The following is an 18,631-nucleotide window of genomic DNA, read 5'->3' as shown; positions in this document are numbered from 1 at the left end:
TTTTCTCACAAGGAAAAAGAGCATCTTTCCATCCTAAAGAACTGAGCAAGTGCCCTTGGCAAACTAAACACAGCTACAGACTAACGACTTTTAACAATCTACTGAGAGACAGCTATCAGTGCCTCCAGCCAACACCACAAGCCCGGTTCCTGTTACCAAACCCCACGTCAAGTCGGTCTAAGTGTTGCTCATGAGGAAGAAGAGCCCACGTGGCCGCAGCCGCCGGGCGCCCCGCGGCGAGGGGTGCGGGCAGGGGGTGCGGGCAGGTGTGTCCCGCCTTCAGGCACCGCAGCCCCTTCGCCGCTGCCACTTTCTGTTCCCGAAACGCAGAATCCCCCCGCAATTAACTTTTAAGACGCACGGCGCCTCCTCACCGGAGCTCCTCGGCTGCACCCACCGACACCCACCCTCCCTCCCCCCCCCCTCCCCCCCCCTCCCCCGGCCGCCCCCCGCGCCGCGCCCGATCCGCCCCCGCGCAGCGCCGCCCGAGGCGCCCACCGCCCCGCGGAGCCGCGCGGCTCCTGCCGCCCCTTCCTCCTCTTCCCCCAACTCCGCCGCCGAGGAAGTTGGCGCCCACGGCGGAGCCGCCAGCAGCTGCCGCGGCCCCTGCGCGCCGCTCCGCGCACCAAGCGAGGCCGGGCCGGGCTCCCCGCGCTGCCCCGGGAGGCCGCCGCACTCACCCGAGCGCAGCGTGGCCGTGCGGGCAGGGCGCTGCTCTGCTGGGGCTGCGTGTGTGTGCATATATAGGATTCCTGTGCCCTGACATGTGCGCGGCACCGCACCCCATGACGTGCGGCGAAAAGGAGGGGCCGCCGCCCGCCCCACAACCTGGCGGGCAGCAGCAGCAGCAGCAGGAGGAGGAGGGAGCCGCGGGGTCCCGGCAGCCGCTTCCCCGGGGCCGACGCCTGGGCTCGGGAGGAGCCGTCCCGTCCCCGCTGCTCCTCCCGGAAGGGCCGGGCCGGGCTCCGGGGCAGGGGCTGGATGCTGCTCCCGCGGGGCCACCACCCGGGGCGGCGGAGACCGCGCCCGGCTCCGCGGGGCGGCGCGGGCGGGCGGCCTGGGGCCCGGGGCACTGCTGTGCTGGGCTAGGGAGCTTGCGGTCTGGCTTTAAACCTCTGCTCGTGGTAAAACAACCAGCCCCGGCACCGGAACATCGCAGCTCGCAGCGGCTTCCAGGCAAAGGCCGCTGTTCTGAGGGGCTGAGCTGCCGGGCTCCGCTCTGGCAGGGCCCGCACGCCCGGTGCGCGGGTGCGGTGGGAAGTTCGGAAGAAGCGGAGAGAACATCTGGCTGCAGACCTGGCAGCCGGGCTGGTAGTTCCTTCAGGCGCTGTGCCCGAGTGAAGGGCAGCCCTGTGCCTGAGCGCCTTCCACAGACACCCCAGTGACATCAAAAGGACACGGCTGCTCCACAACTCACCTGCGGGTTACTCTGCTGTAATACTGGTGTCAGTGGTAAAACTTTCTCCCAGAGATGAAGACAAAGCCATAGCAGCAACAACCCCACCACCTCCCCAAACAAAAAACCTTCAACACAACCCAAGCAAAAACATATATATGAAAAACTTAAAAGAGTTCTTTGAATCCTGTTGTCTTAGAAATGCTTTACTCCTTTCCTGTGTTATGTTTTAAGCTGCTGCTCTTACTGACGTGGCCACAAGCTTAAATCAATTGAATTCCAGATCATCTTTTTCACTTCCTATCCAAGTGTTACTCGACCACAAAAAGCACCTGAATCTCATATATGCAGCTGTTCCTTCTCTTATAATTTAAACGGTGTTTTTTCCCCTGTTACCATTAAGGTTTGAAAATGAGAAGTCTTTGCCTTTGTGTCACAATGACAAAACATCCACCAACTGCAAATGCTCCAAGAATTTACCCAAATTCCTGCAGCAACATTATTCTGAGATCACTTTTGCTTCCCCCCCTCCTTAATTGCATTTGCACCATCAAAACCCCAAGGTGTATTTGCACCTTACAGTCCTTTGAACACCTTTCCAAATCTGGCCTTCATTCCCACCTGCTCTCGCTGGCTATATAGCTCAGCTTAGCCTGGCAAGAAGGTGCAATGTTTTGTGCTGATCTTCTGCCTAAAATGAACGTAGCTCTATCTGCAACTGTGCCTTTATTTCTTCCCTCTTTTTCCTATTTCTCCCTTGCTTATACCTTTTCATAATATCTGGACTCTCCATTACCCAGGAGGTCAGGTTGTCACAGTGCTCCCTGCTGGCCCTAAAATCTACGCACCTTGCATTGCACTCTCTGCCTGCCAGCTGCTTGCCTTCCTTCTTACTCTCATTCTTTCATTTTGTGCCTCGCAGTCTTCCTCACTGGTATTAATCGTTGCACTCAATTTTTTTTAACTCTCTTTCAGCAGTAAATAAATCTGTGGAAATACAAACCTGAATGTGTGGCTTTTGTTCGCTGCCTCATCTTCTTTCTCCGCTTATTCCCCATCTGAATATTAACAGCAGGCAGAATGACAGCAGTTTTTTATTATTTGCATTTTGTATCCTTTTTACTTTAGACTGCACCACACATAATATGTGCTAACTCACAGGTTAGGAGTGGAGAAGGAATTTACTGAATAGAAGAACTGAAAAATGAAAGGAACAGGAGGGGCTGCAAGGACTAATTGTTGCTATTTTCCACTTGTGAGCAGAAGCTGTATTACCCTGCTGTAGTTAGGACCACTAACAGCTGCCTGTCTTTGAACTGTGGTAACAGCCTGTATTTATATGCAGAAGTATGCTTAGAAATCATAAATTCAAGCACAGAAAACAAAACACCCTATCCATGATGGTATGACTTTTGTTATCTCTTAATGGATCTTTACATTAAAAAAAAAAGATTCCAGTAGGAAGAATAGGGAAGGTTTGCAGTTTTTCAATTTGGGAAGCAGAATCCCACATTCATTAGTCATATTAAACACAGGTTGTCAAACTAACAACTTTCTCAAGATGTTCATATACAATATAACAATTGGAAAATAGGCTGGTAGCTTATTGTTATGTAGTATTAGTAAGAGACAGTTTTCATGGAACACTTTGCATTTTTACCTCTTAGCCCAACTTCAGTCAATCAACCAATCAGAGTTTTTGTCACTGTGTTTGCCTTAAGTAATGTAATCAGGTTCATATAATGAACTAAAGTATTACTGTGAAGTCCTCCTGGTTTTTATACATTAATTTTATTAGACATCTTGTAACAAAGAAAAAATGTCAATCAAACATGTAAGTAACTCAGTAGTCATTTTAACAGTCAGAAGTCTTCCAGTGAAAGTGGAAGTACAGTATTTGAATGAACATTTCCTTTAAACCAACCTTCAGGTTTATTTTGCTGCTGCAGCTGTGAGACTGCTTTATTTTCTTTCTGTGTGGAAAGTGATCTTTACAGAATACCTGTCACTCAGTAGCCTTTAACTTTTTTTGACTTCTAGGCAGTCTGAATTTCTTCATCCTTACAGCCATCAGGCTATGATTGCTCATGCATCCCAGGGCACAGGATTAGCTTTCCGCACATCAGACCCTCCTCTCTTCCCTAAACCACCTTCTGTTTAAGAAACTAATTGAATCTCTGCAGAACAGCTCTTCGCACTCCAAGTAGCTGGCTGAGGTTGTTATATGTTGACAGGAGATATTTCTCATCCCAGTCACTGGAGTTAGGAGTAGCAGGTGCTATTATTTCATCTCGTTTTATAATCCAGACAGGGAAAGAGCAAGAATGCCATTTGAAGGCAGATAGATTTCATGTCAGTCAAATGTGTCATAACTACGCTACTGAGGCAGATTCAAACATTGTAAAATTAAAACAAATAGAAACCCTCTAGAGATCAGGGTGAATACCTAAGATGTTACTAGATAGAAAGACTTGTGTTCTACAAGCAGGCTAACTGCTCTTCTTGCCACATGCCAACACATTTTCTGTCTATCAGATAGACTTGGCATTGAGCATGAATGGAATTTTCCTGAGCACTTCAGTGGCTAAGACTTCTCTTTTAACTTCTCCCAGCACCCGCCCCCATCTCAAATATTTGTATATATTCATGCCACCTAAAGCAAAGCTGCTGGTGATGTTCAAAGCACCCATCTAGATTTTTTCCCTAACCTAACAGCTTTTGTTGTTACACAAGCATATGCAGCCATTTCTGATAGCACAGGCTCAGGCAGAGCAGCTCTAGGCTTAGGTGTAGGAAGTGACTATCAGTGTTCATACAAGCATGGGCAGCCAGTGAAATCAGTGGCATTTCATACAAAGTTATCAGCCTGGAATATAATTCACAGTGAACACGCGTGTGTAACAGTCCTCATCTCCTTCCTCATTTCTTAATCTTACAGCGCAAAACTCAATATTGACATCCTCACTTGCTACAAAGTACTCCCCTGTTCCTCATTTATCCAAACAATCTTTCAGTCCATTCCAAGCACTGGACAAATGATTTATCAACATTTAAGTAACAAAGCACTTAGTTGAAAAAGCTCAAATGTTTACTTTTAAGTGACACAGAAAAAAAAAAAAAAAAGTCAGCACTCTAAGTCTTTAGAATCCAAAATCTTCACAACCTTTGTAGAAACTCCAGTACTTTTCCATTAGAGGGGATGGAAGAAACTCCTCTTTACGTACCATTACTATCTGATCAAGTTGAAGAAAACGTGTCAGGCTTTCCACTGAGTTGAACTGGACAGAAGAACCTGTTGAAAATGAATTCAAATTATTACAGAGTGTATATATCAGAGTATGTCTCTCTTGTACCCAGACTTCAGTGAGACAAAGACCCTACCACACTTTGTGGTACTCAGGGTGAGAAGTCAACCATCTTGCCCATTTCCAATTACATTAACAGGAATACCAAAATAAGCTATGTTTTCCCATAAATCTGAGGAAGACAGAAGTTGCCTCTTGGTACTTTTCCCATCCTGCTTGCCAAGAGCTCTTCTGTCTTTGCTGGCATTTAATTAAGCCTTATAGTTTCAAAATAATTCCAGATGAGTTTCAACTTGTGTTTCACTTTTGTTACAGGTTTACAAGACCTTGTTTCTGTGGCTGCTAAGAACCTGAAAACTGTATTTAAGGAGAATTCCCGGTAGTGATGCAACTATATAAGTCCAGAAGTTCCTGTTGCATAAAGGCTACGTTACCAAAGACTGCCACTTCTGTGAAGAGTCACCATTTTCTGATCATCAAGATAGCCCCTGAAACATCAGTTTTTAAAAATGGCTATCCCTCTACTATCATCCTTATTTTTTCCCAGCAAGAAACTGCTGGAAATATCCAGAGACATGGTTAAGCATATTAAAACTATTTTACTTGTGCAAATTATTTGTAAAAGGAATTTAAATGCTCTTGCAGTTTAAGCAACATATTTGAGTCAATTTGCAAGTATCACTAAATCAGTACTTCTGTAAAACAGGTAAAGATTATTATCACATCTAAGGGAAAGCCAAACTGATTTGCAGTATCTGTGGCAAAGTCACAAGAGACAGTTACTTCTCTGACTCTGATGGATCTGGTTCAATGCAGCTAGATGTGGGCTACAGATGCATAACCGAAGATCTAAGAACAACATATTTAAGGTGACAGCATTTGATCTGGAGTGCCACAAAGGAGTATTCAGATGAAAAATATTTCTTAAGAGCTTTCAAGTTTCTTGGGCCACACTACTCTCAGTAACTTAGAACAGAAGATCAGTCACAATCCAAGAGTCCTGACATCTACTGCCCATTCAGACCAAGTAAAGCCCTGGAAATGACAGCCAGTGCCTTGCATGAACAATGTTTTGGATCCTCTGGCTCTTGAAAAGGCTGTTACAGAATTAAGGCACATGAATTTTGTCCATGATAGTGGTAATTTTGAAAATAACTTTTACTTCAGCTAATCAAGTCCTGGTATCTTGGAAAAAGAGATGTCTATGGACAGGTTGTGATTTCAAGACCAGATCTTTCTCTGACAAAATACAATTATTTCCTTATAATTTTTAATTCCCTCTCTGTCCTCAAAATGCTTTTGCTTTTCTCCAGGTCTCTCTACAGTTCTGGATTCACTTCACATGATACAGATTTAATTTTTTTTTTCCTCCTGTGAATGTTGGGAGTCCAAGCCTCTGTCTTTACAAACCCATCAGTAAGGAGTGATACCTTTCTAACAGTCGGAAGTATCATGCCAGCCAGAGAGCTGAAGTTATGATGTCCATCCCCTAAAAGATACAGGTCAGCAGAGATTTTGTCTAATTGCTGTATTATCCACTGTGTCCACCTCCATCCTGGTTTTGAAAGTATTTTTTCCCCAAGAATTAATTTATCAAGTGATCCTAAATTATGCATGCTGCATTATTTGCATTGGTAGTTAAGACCCTTTAAAAAAAAATAAAAAATCGAAGGATAAATAAATAATTTCCATTTGGAAACTACCTAATGGACTGTTAATGACCACATACTTCATAGAACAGCTGTAACAGTGCCAGAAGGGCTTACAGCACCTTCTGATAGTCTCTTAGCCTACAGCTCTTTCCTTTGCATATCAGATACCACTCACCCCAGATGATCTGTAGGTTCAGCTCATCATTTGCCTGTAACTAGGATTTGTACAGCAATAATGTGGAACTTAATTCATACTTTCCCAATTCATTATTCTATTCTGTTGCTTCTAGAGAAATGCTAGATTTGAAGAAGTATAACTTCTTCCTCCACTGAATAGAAATAGTATTCCTCAGAAGTTAATTCTTTCTTTTTATCCACCAGTGAGACTGACAAAAGCAATGTCATAAAGCAGAAAAAAAGATTAGGTATCTAGAATAATTCTTCTTTGAAAGTATTTCATAACAGTGGCCTTTATTCTTACACTGTATCTGCATGGAATAAAGGGCTTGTAGGTATTACTAAAGATCAAGAATTTAGGCCTTTAATTCTAAAACATCAGTTTTGAGGTTAATGCTGAAGTCTCTTTAATTATTTTACGTTTCATGTGGAAGAAAGTATTTTTCCCACAACACAGACCTAAAGAGGTTATACTTTTATTAAGAGATACAGTTAACAGCAAATCTGTCTGTTTCTAAATGTCTGAAAAATTTACAATATTCATAATACTTTATAGCCTTTTTGCAAGCATTGCCTAGATAAGTGATAGAAATACAAGATATTATTCCCCATTAAAACTTCTTCCATCATAATCTTATACAATAACTGATTTTTCTGTTCTACATACATTGGGTACATGCCTGTTAGCCTCTATCACATTCTTTATGTGATATGATACATTCTGAATTATTATTCATCAAGGTCCGTGGAGTGCTGTATTAAGACATCATTAAGTTTTTTATTTAGCAACGTGGGGTACCCAGAATCTTCAAACTACTACAGAAATCCATCAATGTTACAATAACCTATCAGGGAAACAAGAGAACAAATTAAATCTCAGTGGCTCTTATCTTCTTTAAGTATAGCTGTAACGTGATTTTTTCTCCTCAAAGCTTGAGTGAGGCACAACTGACATAAATGCAAACACCAACGAGGAAGTGCATGCAGCCTCCCATGAAAGAATCTATATTCAAGACTGAATTTATAAATAAATAAATATAGTAAGTTCTTTTAAAATAAAACACTATGGCTGATTTCGATTTTTTTCACAAACATACTTTATACAGATGGCCTTTCAGTTTCTGGATCAAGTCAACTACTCAATTTGAATATCAAATTACTGTATTCAAGTTCGACAACAACAAAGGCATACACTAGTATTCTTTATTAAAAGGCACTATGATTGCTTTAAAATGATACATAGGAGACTATTTCTTGGTATGACTAGCAGTGTGTAGGTTACCACCATACATCCATTTCTTATTTACTATTTAGACTACTTGATTATATAATAATTCACTTATATACTCACTTGGAAGAAAAATACATGGTTCATAAAATGATTTCTAACCACTTCAGAAAATCTGAATTTAATGTGCCAAGATAGGGGATATAAAGTAGTTCCAGGGCCAACCTCAGGTAATTAAAAACAGAATACTTTAAAATTCTTGCAGTTCATAGCACACTGAGATGCAAACTGGAAGAAACAGTATACAAAGTACAAACTGAGTCTCAGCTTAGGTCAGAACATCTCTTTGATAGAAAAACTAATTGTTCAGTTTTTTTTCATGCACTGCCAAAATCTACAGGAGCTGTGACTCATTCAGTGGGTTTTATACACGGCCTCAGAACAACTTCTAGAGGCTTCTCCTAGGCTACTATCGTGTGGTGATTTAAAGACAGATTGCTTTGTTTAGAAGCTTTGTCCCATCTTTAGTAATTCCTGAAAAAAAAAAAAAAAAAAAAAGCTAGGGGTGTGTTATCTGAACACTCACCAAGGTAAAATCATCAGGTAGTCTCCTAATTTGAGGTTACCAGTGTGGTGTCAAAAAAGTCTGCGTTCTCTGTTTCAAGCAACACAGTAGCTGAAGCCACTGCCTCTTGAAGCTTTCTGTTTATCATATTGACTTCATTTACTGCTTTCATAAGGTAAGACAAGATAGGTTTGTTCTAGGAAGACTATCTACAACTGTTTTGTTTGACTTGGTCTTCTCTCAGTCTCCATAGGACCACCAAAGCAGATAAAAGTCTTATAGCGCAGTTGATGAATTAAGATGGGTCAGTTATCAGAGGATTTATTTTACAACTTATTTCACAAAGTAAAAAGGCCAGTAAGCCAGTGTTTAAAGCTCTTCACTAGGAGTCAGTTATTTACTTTTAGGCAGGCTTCTTAAGGAAACAAGGTTTATGTATGCAACAAAAAAAAAGGCAATGATCACAAGTTTTAACAAGCAACATTCCAACTAGATATATGGGGAAAAAATTCACCACAAGCATGGTTAAGCACAGGAGTATGTTGTACAGAAATGCTGGGGAATGTCCATCCTTGAAGATACTCAGAATTTGACTTGGACAAGGCACTGAACAACCTTAACTATCTTGGAAGTTACTCCTACTTTTAACAGTAGGTTGGACTGAAGACCTCCAGAATCCCCACCTAATCTACCTAAGTCTATGGTTCTGTGCAATCACACTGTCATCTAGTTAATTTTGAACTGATTTGCCAGTTTCAGAAAAACCTGACTGACAGGTTGGCTTCCATGGCATGTAGTCTATGAAAGCTGCTTTCCCACCCATTCCTTTTTGGCCTCCTAAAAAGTGAATTTTGTTTGGCTCTTGCTGGCCACATAGCTCAATGCTGAGTCAGTCCTGTGACATTTTTACCTTCTAACTTGCTGACAGTCAGGTAAGAGCAGACTGAGGATTTTGGAAAGGAACAGTGTGCAGATCAGGGAAGCCTATACTTCAGTCATGGTATGCAAAGTTACTGAAAAATACAGCTTTGTAAATTCTGCTGACAGAACAATGTGATTCTTTGTAAAGTACGTATGTACCTAAAGCAAATGCCTAGAAGTTTTAAGTACTGAAAAGTACTTTAAAATATTTTGGCAGCAAGCCATAAAGAAAATAAAATAGAGTAATAGTTGTACCTTGAGATACCTCTGAGATGGAAAAAGATTATGGATATAAGTATTTGTCTACAATCTCAGTTTGCTTCCAAGGTACAAAGTACAAGGAATATACAGTTCATCTCCCTGTCTTTTACAGTCTCACAAATGGGGACATTGGGTAGCTGATGAATATTCTTCTATGGGTAACAAGGAATAGATGCAATAGATGCGAGGCTTTTGGTTTTGTGGGATTTTTAATTTTGGGGTTTTTTGTGGGTTGTTTTTTTTGTTAAACAGTTCCAAGTACTTCTCCTTTTTCCATATTATTACCGACATTCTTGATGGTGAAGCTGAGCCAGTACTTCAGTAGTACGCAATAAAAAAAATTCAGATATACAGAATGAAGCTCCTTTAAGTCATGCCATTTTGTTAAAAACAATAAGTAACATGAAATTTGATGTTCTCAGTTTACATCTTGACTTTTCAATCACTAACCAACATTCATCATCTTTTACAGCTTTCCTCCAAAAAGATGAATATAACTTTCTGCTGAAAGTAGTTTCTGACATAATTGTCTGAGTCTAAGCAGAATAGAGGGCTCTGAACTGTAGTACTATGAAGCACAAAAGATACTGCAAGCTTTCAAGAATGGGTATTATTTCTTTACATTGTAATTACATGGAGCCTTAAACATACTGGAGGAAAAATACACTACCATGGGCTAGATTAGTTGTTTGGACTAATACCAAAGCATTAACTTCAGCCAGTTCAAAGATGCATACGAGATCTCACTTCTGAGGAGTTTACAATTTAAAGTCTATTGGAAGATTCTTGTAAAAACACACATGGAGTGTTTACTAGTAGCCCAGTTTTCCAAGTATTTAGGAGGTATTGAAATACTTAGTAGCTTGGTTTCATTCTACTGGAACAGTTCATTTGGATTTAAATACTCTCCTGCCAAGTCGGCAGTTTCAGCATCACAACTTTGTACTGGTGCACAAGACAAGAAGATAGCAAGAACAATTAAATTAATTACTCTTCTATCATTTTCCAGGACGAGCAAAGCTCAGAAAGCAAACTAGCTAAAAGTAAATTTATACAGCTGAGCTTTACAATCAGAATTTATTTAGTGTGAAGGAAAGCAGTAACTGCATTTTGTGTGTGAGTGGTTCTTTGGGAAGAAAAGTAGAGGGAAAACAAATACAGCTAATCCATCCAAGCTCTATGGGGCTTCTCATGGCCCTTTCAAAGTTCATTTAAGACGTTCAGTGAAATACTCACCCTAGGACACTTGTTTTTAAAGGAATTTCCTTCTTAAGTATGAGTTTGTTTTTTACAGTTTGGTCAGTCTACGAAACTTGAAAAACTTTCCCTTAGAACTGGATGCCAAAGGTTTGGGTTCCACAAGCTAGAGATGTGGAAACTGGGCTACTGGTTAAGTTTTTAAAAATCATACTGCATGTTAAGCAGGTTCTCCCTTCAATTAGCAGAGTAATTGTAGTAGATAAAAACAAAAATGTATACATGGAACATTTCTGTAAATTTTTTACTTATTAATTTTGTTGTATTATGAAACTTTAATTTTGCATAAACCTGTCTGTTAGTGGTTACTTTTGGCTACAAAATGACTCTACACTCCTGCTATAATGGTTTCCAGATTGCATTGAGGGCTCAGACTATGGGGTGATAAGGACCACACCAGCTACAAGAGCATTATCTTGCTAAGCAGAACCCTATTTGAGGAACTGTATTTGAGGAAACATGAAAGTGGCTGTTTATCTATTCAGCAGAGGGGCATAATTCCTATGAGCTATAACCCATGTAACTTTTCAATTCATATTAAAGGGCAGTTCAACCTGTTTTTTTTAATACATAAATATGAATACAATCTACTACGCAATCTATTTTTTTGTAACTTTAACAGACCAGGTCACTCCAAATATTCTGCCCTTGCACTTAAGATACCAAGTCTATTCGCTTCTACCACTTAAAAAAAAAAAAAGGTTGGAAGTGGATAACAAAGGATTTTTTGCAAACTATTCTCAGCTCCTGGGTTTACTTAATTCTTTGCACTGTAGCTGCAGGGCCTATATATAGACTTGCAAAAGTGTAAAGAATTGCTTTATACTGTGGATACACTTTCAGTTTACAAAGCCTGAGACTGATTAGGCACTTCACCTCTGACTTGCTTCTTACTGTCTCCCCCAGCAGAACTGACTCAGCACTGTTACCCACTTCATTGCAAAATACTACTGAACATAGGGGATAGCTGGGGGTTTGAGCTGACCACTCTGCTTTTGCACTGTGGTCAATCAGAGTCATTCCCATGCAGTGTAAACAAAGACAGTAGAGGCAAAAACACTAGGTCAAGCACTAGGTTCAAAATACATTAATATTATGGATAGGGTTTAATCTGAAATCAAGTAAAGATTAAGAATAGTAATTATATCAAATTTGTATAAAATATAAATTAAATCAGTAATAATTATAAATTATTAATAATTTAATCTGCAAGCAAATACAAATGTAATACACTAAGTTACAAACTCGGCTCCACAAAGACCTGTGCATCTTCAGGAACATTTCCACTTTTCCCTTTAAATTAGATTACATGAGATTATTCAGCAGTGCTCTTGTATTATGTTTCTTCAGCTAAATCCAGAAGACATGTGTCTATACTATTATTCTGTGCAGACATTTAACTGAGTACTGCACATGGTATGGAGTTATTTTGTTAAGTACATCAAAATAACAAAATGTTTCTAATTTGGATGCAGGAAACTTGAACATACTGTGCTCTGGAAAGCTTAATTGTTGGGTCATTTAGATCAATCCAACTCCTCATCAGAGTCATCATTTTTACCCAGCACTCCTTCCCTCCCCCACACAAATCAATTCCACTCCACCTACTTTCTTTTTCCGTTTGTATCTGTTGTATAGCCCTTGCACCCATCATTAGGTTTTTTAGGCAGTTAAAAAAAAAAAAAATCTTACTCTTTAATTGCCTGGTAACAGCTGCTTCTCTTTCAGTGCACAGCGATGTTTTCACAACTTCTGTGTGTGGCAAGGACGGGGCTTCTGGCTGCACATTGCTCAGGTTAAAGCTCCAAAGAGGCTGAGCAATGGAGACAGCACCAGGACTCTGATGGTGCTGGTTCTCGTTGCTGGGGTCCCTTGTGACAGAATTCCTTCCTGAAAGCACAGTAAAGATAGACACAACTTTGTTCTAAGAACAAAAAGCATCGTTTAATGCTGGTAGCTTTAATGGTTTAATGCAGTTACACTTGTTTTTCTTAAAGGTAAATGCTGAAATTTTCACTTAGCCTTACACCACCTGACACACGTAAGGGCAGACTCTCCTCTGCCATAGCTGCAAGATGATAGAGGCAGTCTCTTTAAAAACATACAGGTCTTCCTTGGCAAAATTACATCAGATGTCTGTCACGATCCAGTATTCGGATAACTGGCAATTTTTTATGACCTTGCCAGGACAAAAAAAAGATCACACAATATCTGGTGCTGAAGGAGGCACTGGGGCTGCTGTGAGGTCTTATGACAGATGGGGCAGAACCCCCTTGCTTTCCAACACTCCTCACAGCAGTGGGAGGCTGGTGCAGCTGGATTCTGCCTTCCCTCCCCTGGGATGAGCCGCATGGCAGCTGCTCCCTTTGTTGTCCTGCAGGACCTGTGAAAAGGTTTAAAGGTGATCCCAAATGGTGAAGTTAAGATGCAAACGAGGTCAAATGTCACGCACACAACAAAGTTTTATTAGAGTAACACAACAAAGTCCCTAGAGCGGATAGGACAGGGAGGAAAACAGAGACAGGAAAGAAAGGAGAAAGCAGAAATACGGAGGACAGCAAGTGAGAGAATAGTTACCAACACGGTCCAGCAATGTCATCGGAGGGGAAGTGGTTCCTGGTGGGGAAGTGCTTCCCTGCACCCATAGTGTCCCAGATTTTTATACAGTTCCTGCCCACTGCACCCCCACTTCTCTCCCTGTACAAGTGAGAGAATCCTTCTATCTTCTCTGTGCTCCTCTGAGATGGAGGGGGGAGGGTATGGTGCTGGGGCTATGTCCTGCAGATAGTCTTTGTTTGGCTAATTAATAAGATCAGCCATTGCAAAAGAGGAGGTTGAGACAACTGGCACCACAGGATTAGTTCATTGCAGTGGAGGTTTGGTCCTAGGAGGCAGCTTGAGACTGGCACTCCGTCTCTTTTCCTGCTAAGTCAGTGGTTTTCATGAGATATCAAGGCCTGCTTACCACTGGATATTTTGCTCCCAGCACCAGCTGTAGAAGTTCTTTGTCTCCGATCTCAGCATGTCCCACACTAAACTCTCCAGTTCTCAGGTACACATCACAGGGGGGGAAGAAAACTGTTGGGTGGGTTGCTGAGACATCTCTTTAGTCCATCAACAAATCTTGTTTAACTCTTACATGCCTCAAGACAGACAACAGATATCCTGAGTGCCTGAGTACATCACTTACCTCTTGGATTGTTTGAGACAAGCACTATACATCCTGAATGTCCCAATGTCATGCAAATTTGACTTGAAAAGTAACCTACTAAATATATATGTTTCATTTCTTTTCTCAAGGAAAATAGAAACATCAAGTATCACACATGATCATAGCAAAACAGTTTCATTTGCATTCATGCAACCTTATTGAGCTCAGCTAATTATTTCATGCTAGATACCCAAAGAAACACTAACATAAGCCTTCTGGAACAGTTCCCAGAGTTCAGCCATTACGAAATAATCTGGATTCCCTTGAAAACACTCTATTCCACACAATTTCCTCCTGAAACAGCAATCTCCAAAATGAATGTACATATGACACTTACTGTAACAACAGGATAAGCTTTTATTTTAAGCCACTTTTCTGGAAGTTCAGTGTCAAACATCTAACACTAATATGATCTGCAACTGCTATCTGCTCTTCAGCTGACATCTGCTTCCAAATCCTTGTTATTTTTGGTCATTTTTAGCAAACATTATGTCATAATTACATGGAGTGGAAAGCACAGGAGAATAAATTACAAGCCCTATAATCAGTTTCTTCTGCTTTTCTACATACAGATAGTCTAAATGTACTGTTTGTTTTCTTAATGTTTAGTTCTCCCTCAGACTTGAATATAACAATTCCTGCTTTCTCTTAGTACGATCCTAGAAAGAGACTAAAGGCTCCGACTAAAAGTAGGGACATAAAGTGACATTCAGTTAGGATTTAGATTACTCATTACAAAATTGCAATATTTAAGGCGTCCGTTGAATACCTGGGACTGCTTTAATTAATGGGCTCAAGTGTTTTGCATTAACACTTCTCAGGTACCTAAAAATCTGTTGCTATACAAACCTGCAAGCACCTTAATCCCATTCAAGCTGAAAAGCCAGGGCATTTCTCATGCTGGCAGCCACAGAACAGCAACTGCTGAACCTGTCTTGCCTAGGGACCTTGATTTGGTAGAGGTTCTTAGGACATGTTTCCTAAATTGGGTTCTATACAAAATTCAGTGGTAGCAGCCTCTTTCTCTTAAAAGAAATTTTCTCTTAAAATGATGCTGCCTGTGTAATTTTCTTCCTGCTTCCCCATCCTCTTCATATAGTAGCTCAATGAATGCTGAGCTAAGATACTGGAAGAAGTATGGGGGAGTAATGTTTAAAATAATAGTATTCTCCTCCAAAAATGTACAAATTACCAGTCTTTTCAACAATGCTCTAAGATGCATAGAAAAAAAAAAATCAATACATTAATACAGAAAAAAGAAATAAATATTTGTTTCTTTACAGAAGCAGGATAAACGTCTACTAGAAAATATAGACAGGCTGTAAGTAAGGAAGAAAGATAAAAGAGAGCCTGGGAATAACCTCAGGCAAGTGACACAGATTAGCTCACATCCACAACAGCAAACCTTCCTGCGCTTTTGAGCAGGCTGGCTGCAAGCAAAGTGCCCGTTGGGAATAGCCCTTGGAACAAGCCAACTCCTGAACCAGGCCGGGAAACCACTTGGGAGCTGCCCAACACCTGCAGCTGTTCTCACAATACAACAGTGCAGATTAATCCTCTTCTGGAATTATTTAAGACACTGTTTAATATAGTAACAGGCCATAGAGTACCTGAAACAGAACTGAAACTGAGAACACTGTGGTTTTCCCTCCCTCAGTTTCTAAACTAGGACTAAAGGTTAGCCATTACCATGATCTTAAATTACACGACCAAAATAATTTAAATACTGTTTCCCAGATTACCCTGGGCTATTTGTGAAAAATAGGAGGAAAAAAACCCCTTAACTGATCTCTAAGCTGCTTTCTGTTTGTCAAGAGTATTTTTTTAATAAATGGATTTATCTGTTCTAGAAGTTACAATGTTTATCTTAAATTTTGCATGAGAGGAATAATTTTTAAAGCCTATGAAAAAGTTAGGAGACTAAATCCATTTTGAAGTCACTTGCACCTTGTACACACCTAAGTTACTGAAGCAGGGGAATGTAAACTCATCACCTGGATGCTCTTAGCCTGAAGCAAATACATGGTAGAACATGTAGAACATGGTAGTTTAAATATCAAATAGGTTATTTTAAATTATTATTTTTAAGTTTCTTTCTATTATGTGAAGAACAGACCAAGCTTGGTATACCAGTTCATGTGGGGTGCAGTGTCTCATCAAATTAACAGAACCAGTCATAAAAGCCCAAAAGCTTTTCAGAGCAAGTGCAGGTGGCTATCGAAGGCACTTGGGTTTCCCCAGGAATATATCACTTATCAAAATTAGGCTGCAGTTCTTAAGTCTGCCAGGCAGATCTAAAAAAATTGTTCAATGTCATCTTGTCATATCAATGCACTCTTTTTCCTATGACTGTTTATTTTTAGAAAATGAAATCACCCCCTAGTTATGACTGTTGCTTGGGCATACTAGGATTTCCATGAAACACAGATTATTTAACGTGATGTTAAGATGTACATGCCATTTAATGTTATGGTAGTATATCTGATCTACCAACAGAATAAAAAAGTATCACATTAGCTTATTAAAACTTCACTTAATATATTAAGCATTTTTCATGTAGAGTGTTACATAAATATTTTTTACATAGCAACCAAGTAACTAGTAATTATTCTCTTCACACAACCAATTTATGGAAGAAAATAAACACATTTCTTTAGAGATCATGTGTAAGTTCTGGCACTATTTTTCAAGGCCAAGATCTGTGATAAGCATGTAGCCCAAAAAAAAAAAATCAGAGAGCAACAGAAGAATTTTGGAATCTAAGCTCTTTAGAAATCACTTTCTGCTGCTTTCAGTCACGGTGACTACTACATTTTAAGTGGTACATACCCAAAGGCTCTCTTTCTTGTGATGGTAATTTCAGATCACTAGACACAGACCCTTCTTCAACATGAAACTTTGACAACTGTGTCCCAAGATACGTAACCTGTACAAACAAATTTAAATGGGTAACTGGTCATTGTAATTAGTGTAAAATTTTTGCTTTCTTTTAAAACTGAGTTTATGCACCTAACAACCTAATCAAGCAGAAATTCTGCTAATTTGAATTCCAAATGAAAAGAAGCATAATACAAATAATCCATAGCCCTCTAAACTCTGCCAGTATTTTTGCAACATTCGTCCCTGGCTCACTGACATTTCAATTAGCTTGCTCCTTTTTATTTTAAGTACCTTTCAGCTTTTTCTGTCAGTCTCATCATCTTTGCAACTACTCGTTCAAAACACTGACAGTTTACAGAGTGGACATTCCACATTTTCTAAACACTCATGACTAGTTCATCACTATAGAGCTATAGCTATGAAGTTCATTCTTTGCTGCTTAGTCATTAACAGTAAGAAGACTTTTTAAAATTTAAGCTTCTACCCTCCTTTGCTTTAAGAACAGTAGAGAGATTCATATTAGTGAAACTGGTATTACCATTTATTACTGCTATTTTGGGAATAAAATCAGGCCTACCTTATTCCACACATACTTCCACGTCACAGAAATATCACTTCCTAGCAGGTCTTTAACCCAATGAACTGGATTCTGCAGTATTTGTCCCTTACTGGTTTTGATCTTTCCATTTTTTAAGATTGTGGCTTTATGAGTATATTCCTAAAAAATAAAAATTAAGAAATAATTTTCGACTCATAAATTAACACATCTGAATTAACATTCTTAAAACATGACAAAATGCTGGATAACAATACAGGTGAAAATTTGCAGCTAATTCTGTTTTTCTCTGAAAAAAAAAGTTACAGAATTTAATGCCACTATCATAAACTGTGTTATGTAAAATAAGAGGATTTACTGCACCAGAGTTAAGATGTTTTGCCACAAAGACACCACTGTTAGAGAACATATCTCCCTGTGTGTGTTTATTGGAACTGTACACACATCTTAGTTCCTCTTACACATAACCCAGTTGTGAATAAGTTAATTTTCATCAGTGAACTCAGAAACTCAGAGGAGGCAAAATTGCAACAAGCAACTGCTACTCAAATGCAATCTGATTTACATGTGAAACAAATGCACATCAGTGAAATTCCAGCAAAGATTCCAAGATTAAATACATTTACAGAATCAGAGATACATCTTTGTTGGAAAGGACTTGAAGATCATCAAGTCCAACCATAACCTAAATCCACCTACCATAACCTAATCTACCTGTTCAGTGCTTCAATCATGTCTGTAAGCACTATATTTCTTATTTCTTTATAAACATTTCCAGGAATGGTGACTCCACCACCTCCCTGGGCAGCCTGTTCCACTGTCCAGCCACTCTTTCGCTAAAGAAATTCTTTCTAATATCCAGTCTAAACCTCCCCTGGTGCAGCTTCAGGCCATTTCCTCTGTTGCTGTCATTATTCACTTGAGAGAAGAGGCCAACTCCCACATCCTTCCAGCCCCCTTTCAGATAGCTGTAGAGAGCAATGAGGTCTCCCCTCAGCATCTTTTTCAATCTAAACAATCCCAGTTCCCTCAGCCTCTCCTCATAGGAATTATTCTCCAGACCTTTCACCAGCTTGGCAGCTCTCTCCTCTGGACACAGTCCAGCAACTCAACATCTTCGTGTAGTGAGGGGCCCAGAACTGGATATGTATTGCATAAAAGCTTCAATTATATCAAGTGATATCACATCAAGGAGGAACTTGACAGCCTTATCTTATACAAA

At 40.1% G+C, this 18,631-nt stretch overlaps 1 protein-coding gene across 1 annotated transcript in view; it reads right to left on the bottom strand.

The window, feature by feature from the left end:
• Window positions 1-3,168: 3,168 nt before the first annotated feature.
• Window positions 3,169-18,631, bottom strand: part of ANKRD31 (ankyrin repeat domain 31) — a 67,911-nt gene continuing 52,448 nt past the window's right edge. Inside the window, exons 23-26 of the mRNA XM_051642894.1 lie at window positions 17,431-17,571; window positions 16,803-16,899; window positions 12,455-12,652; window positions 3,169-4,688 (exon numbers count right to left, since the gene is read on the bottom strand). Of these exons, the coding sequence (XP_051498854.1) occupies window positions 4,537-4,688; window positions 12,455-12,652; window positions 16,803-16,899; window positions 17,431-17,571 (588 nt within the window). The 3' untranslated portion in view covers window positions 3,169-4,536. The remainder of the gene's footprint in view (window positions 4,689-12,454; window positions 12,653-16,802; window positions 16,900-17,430; window positions 17,572-18,631) is intronic.

This window comes from Apus apus, chromosome Z (assembly GCF_020740795.1).
Source record: "Apus apus isolate bApuApu2 chromosome Z, bApuApu2.pri.cur, whole genome shotgun sequence".
Taxonomy (NCBI): domain Eukaryota; kingdom Metazoa; phylum Chordata; class Aves; order Apodiformes; family Apodidae; genus Apus; species Apus apus.
This window is presented reverse-complemented; position numbering and strand designations above follow the sequence as displayed.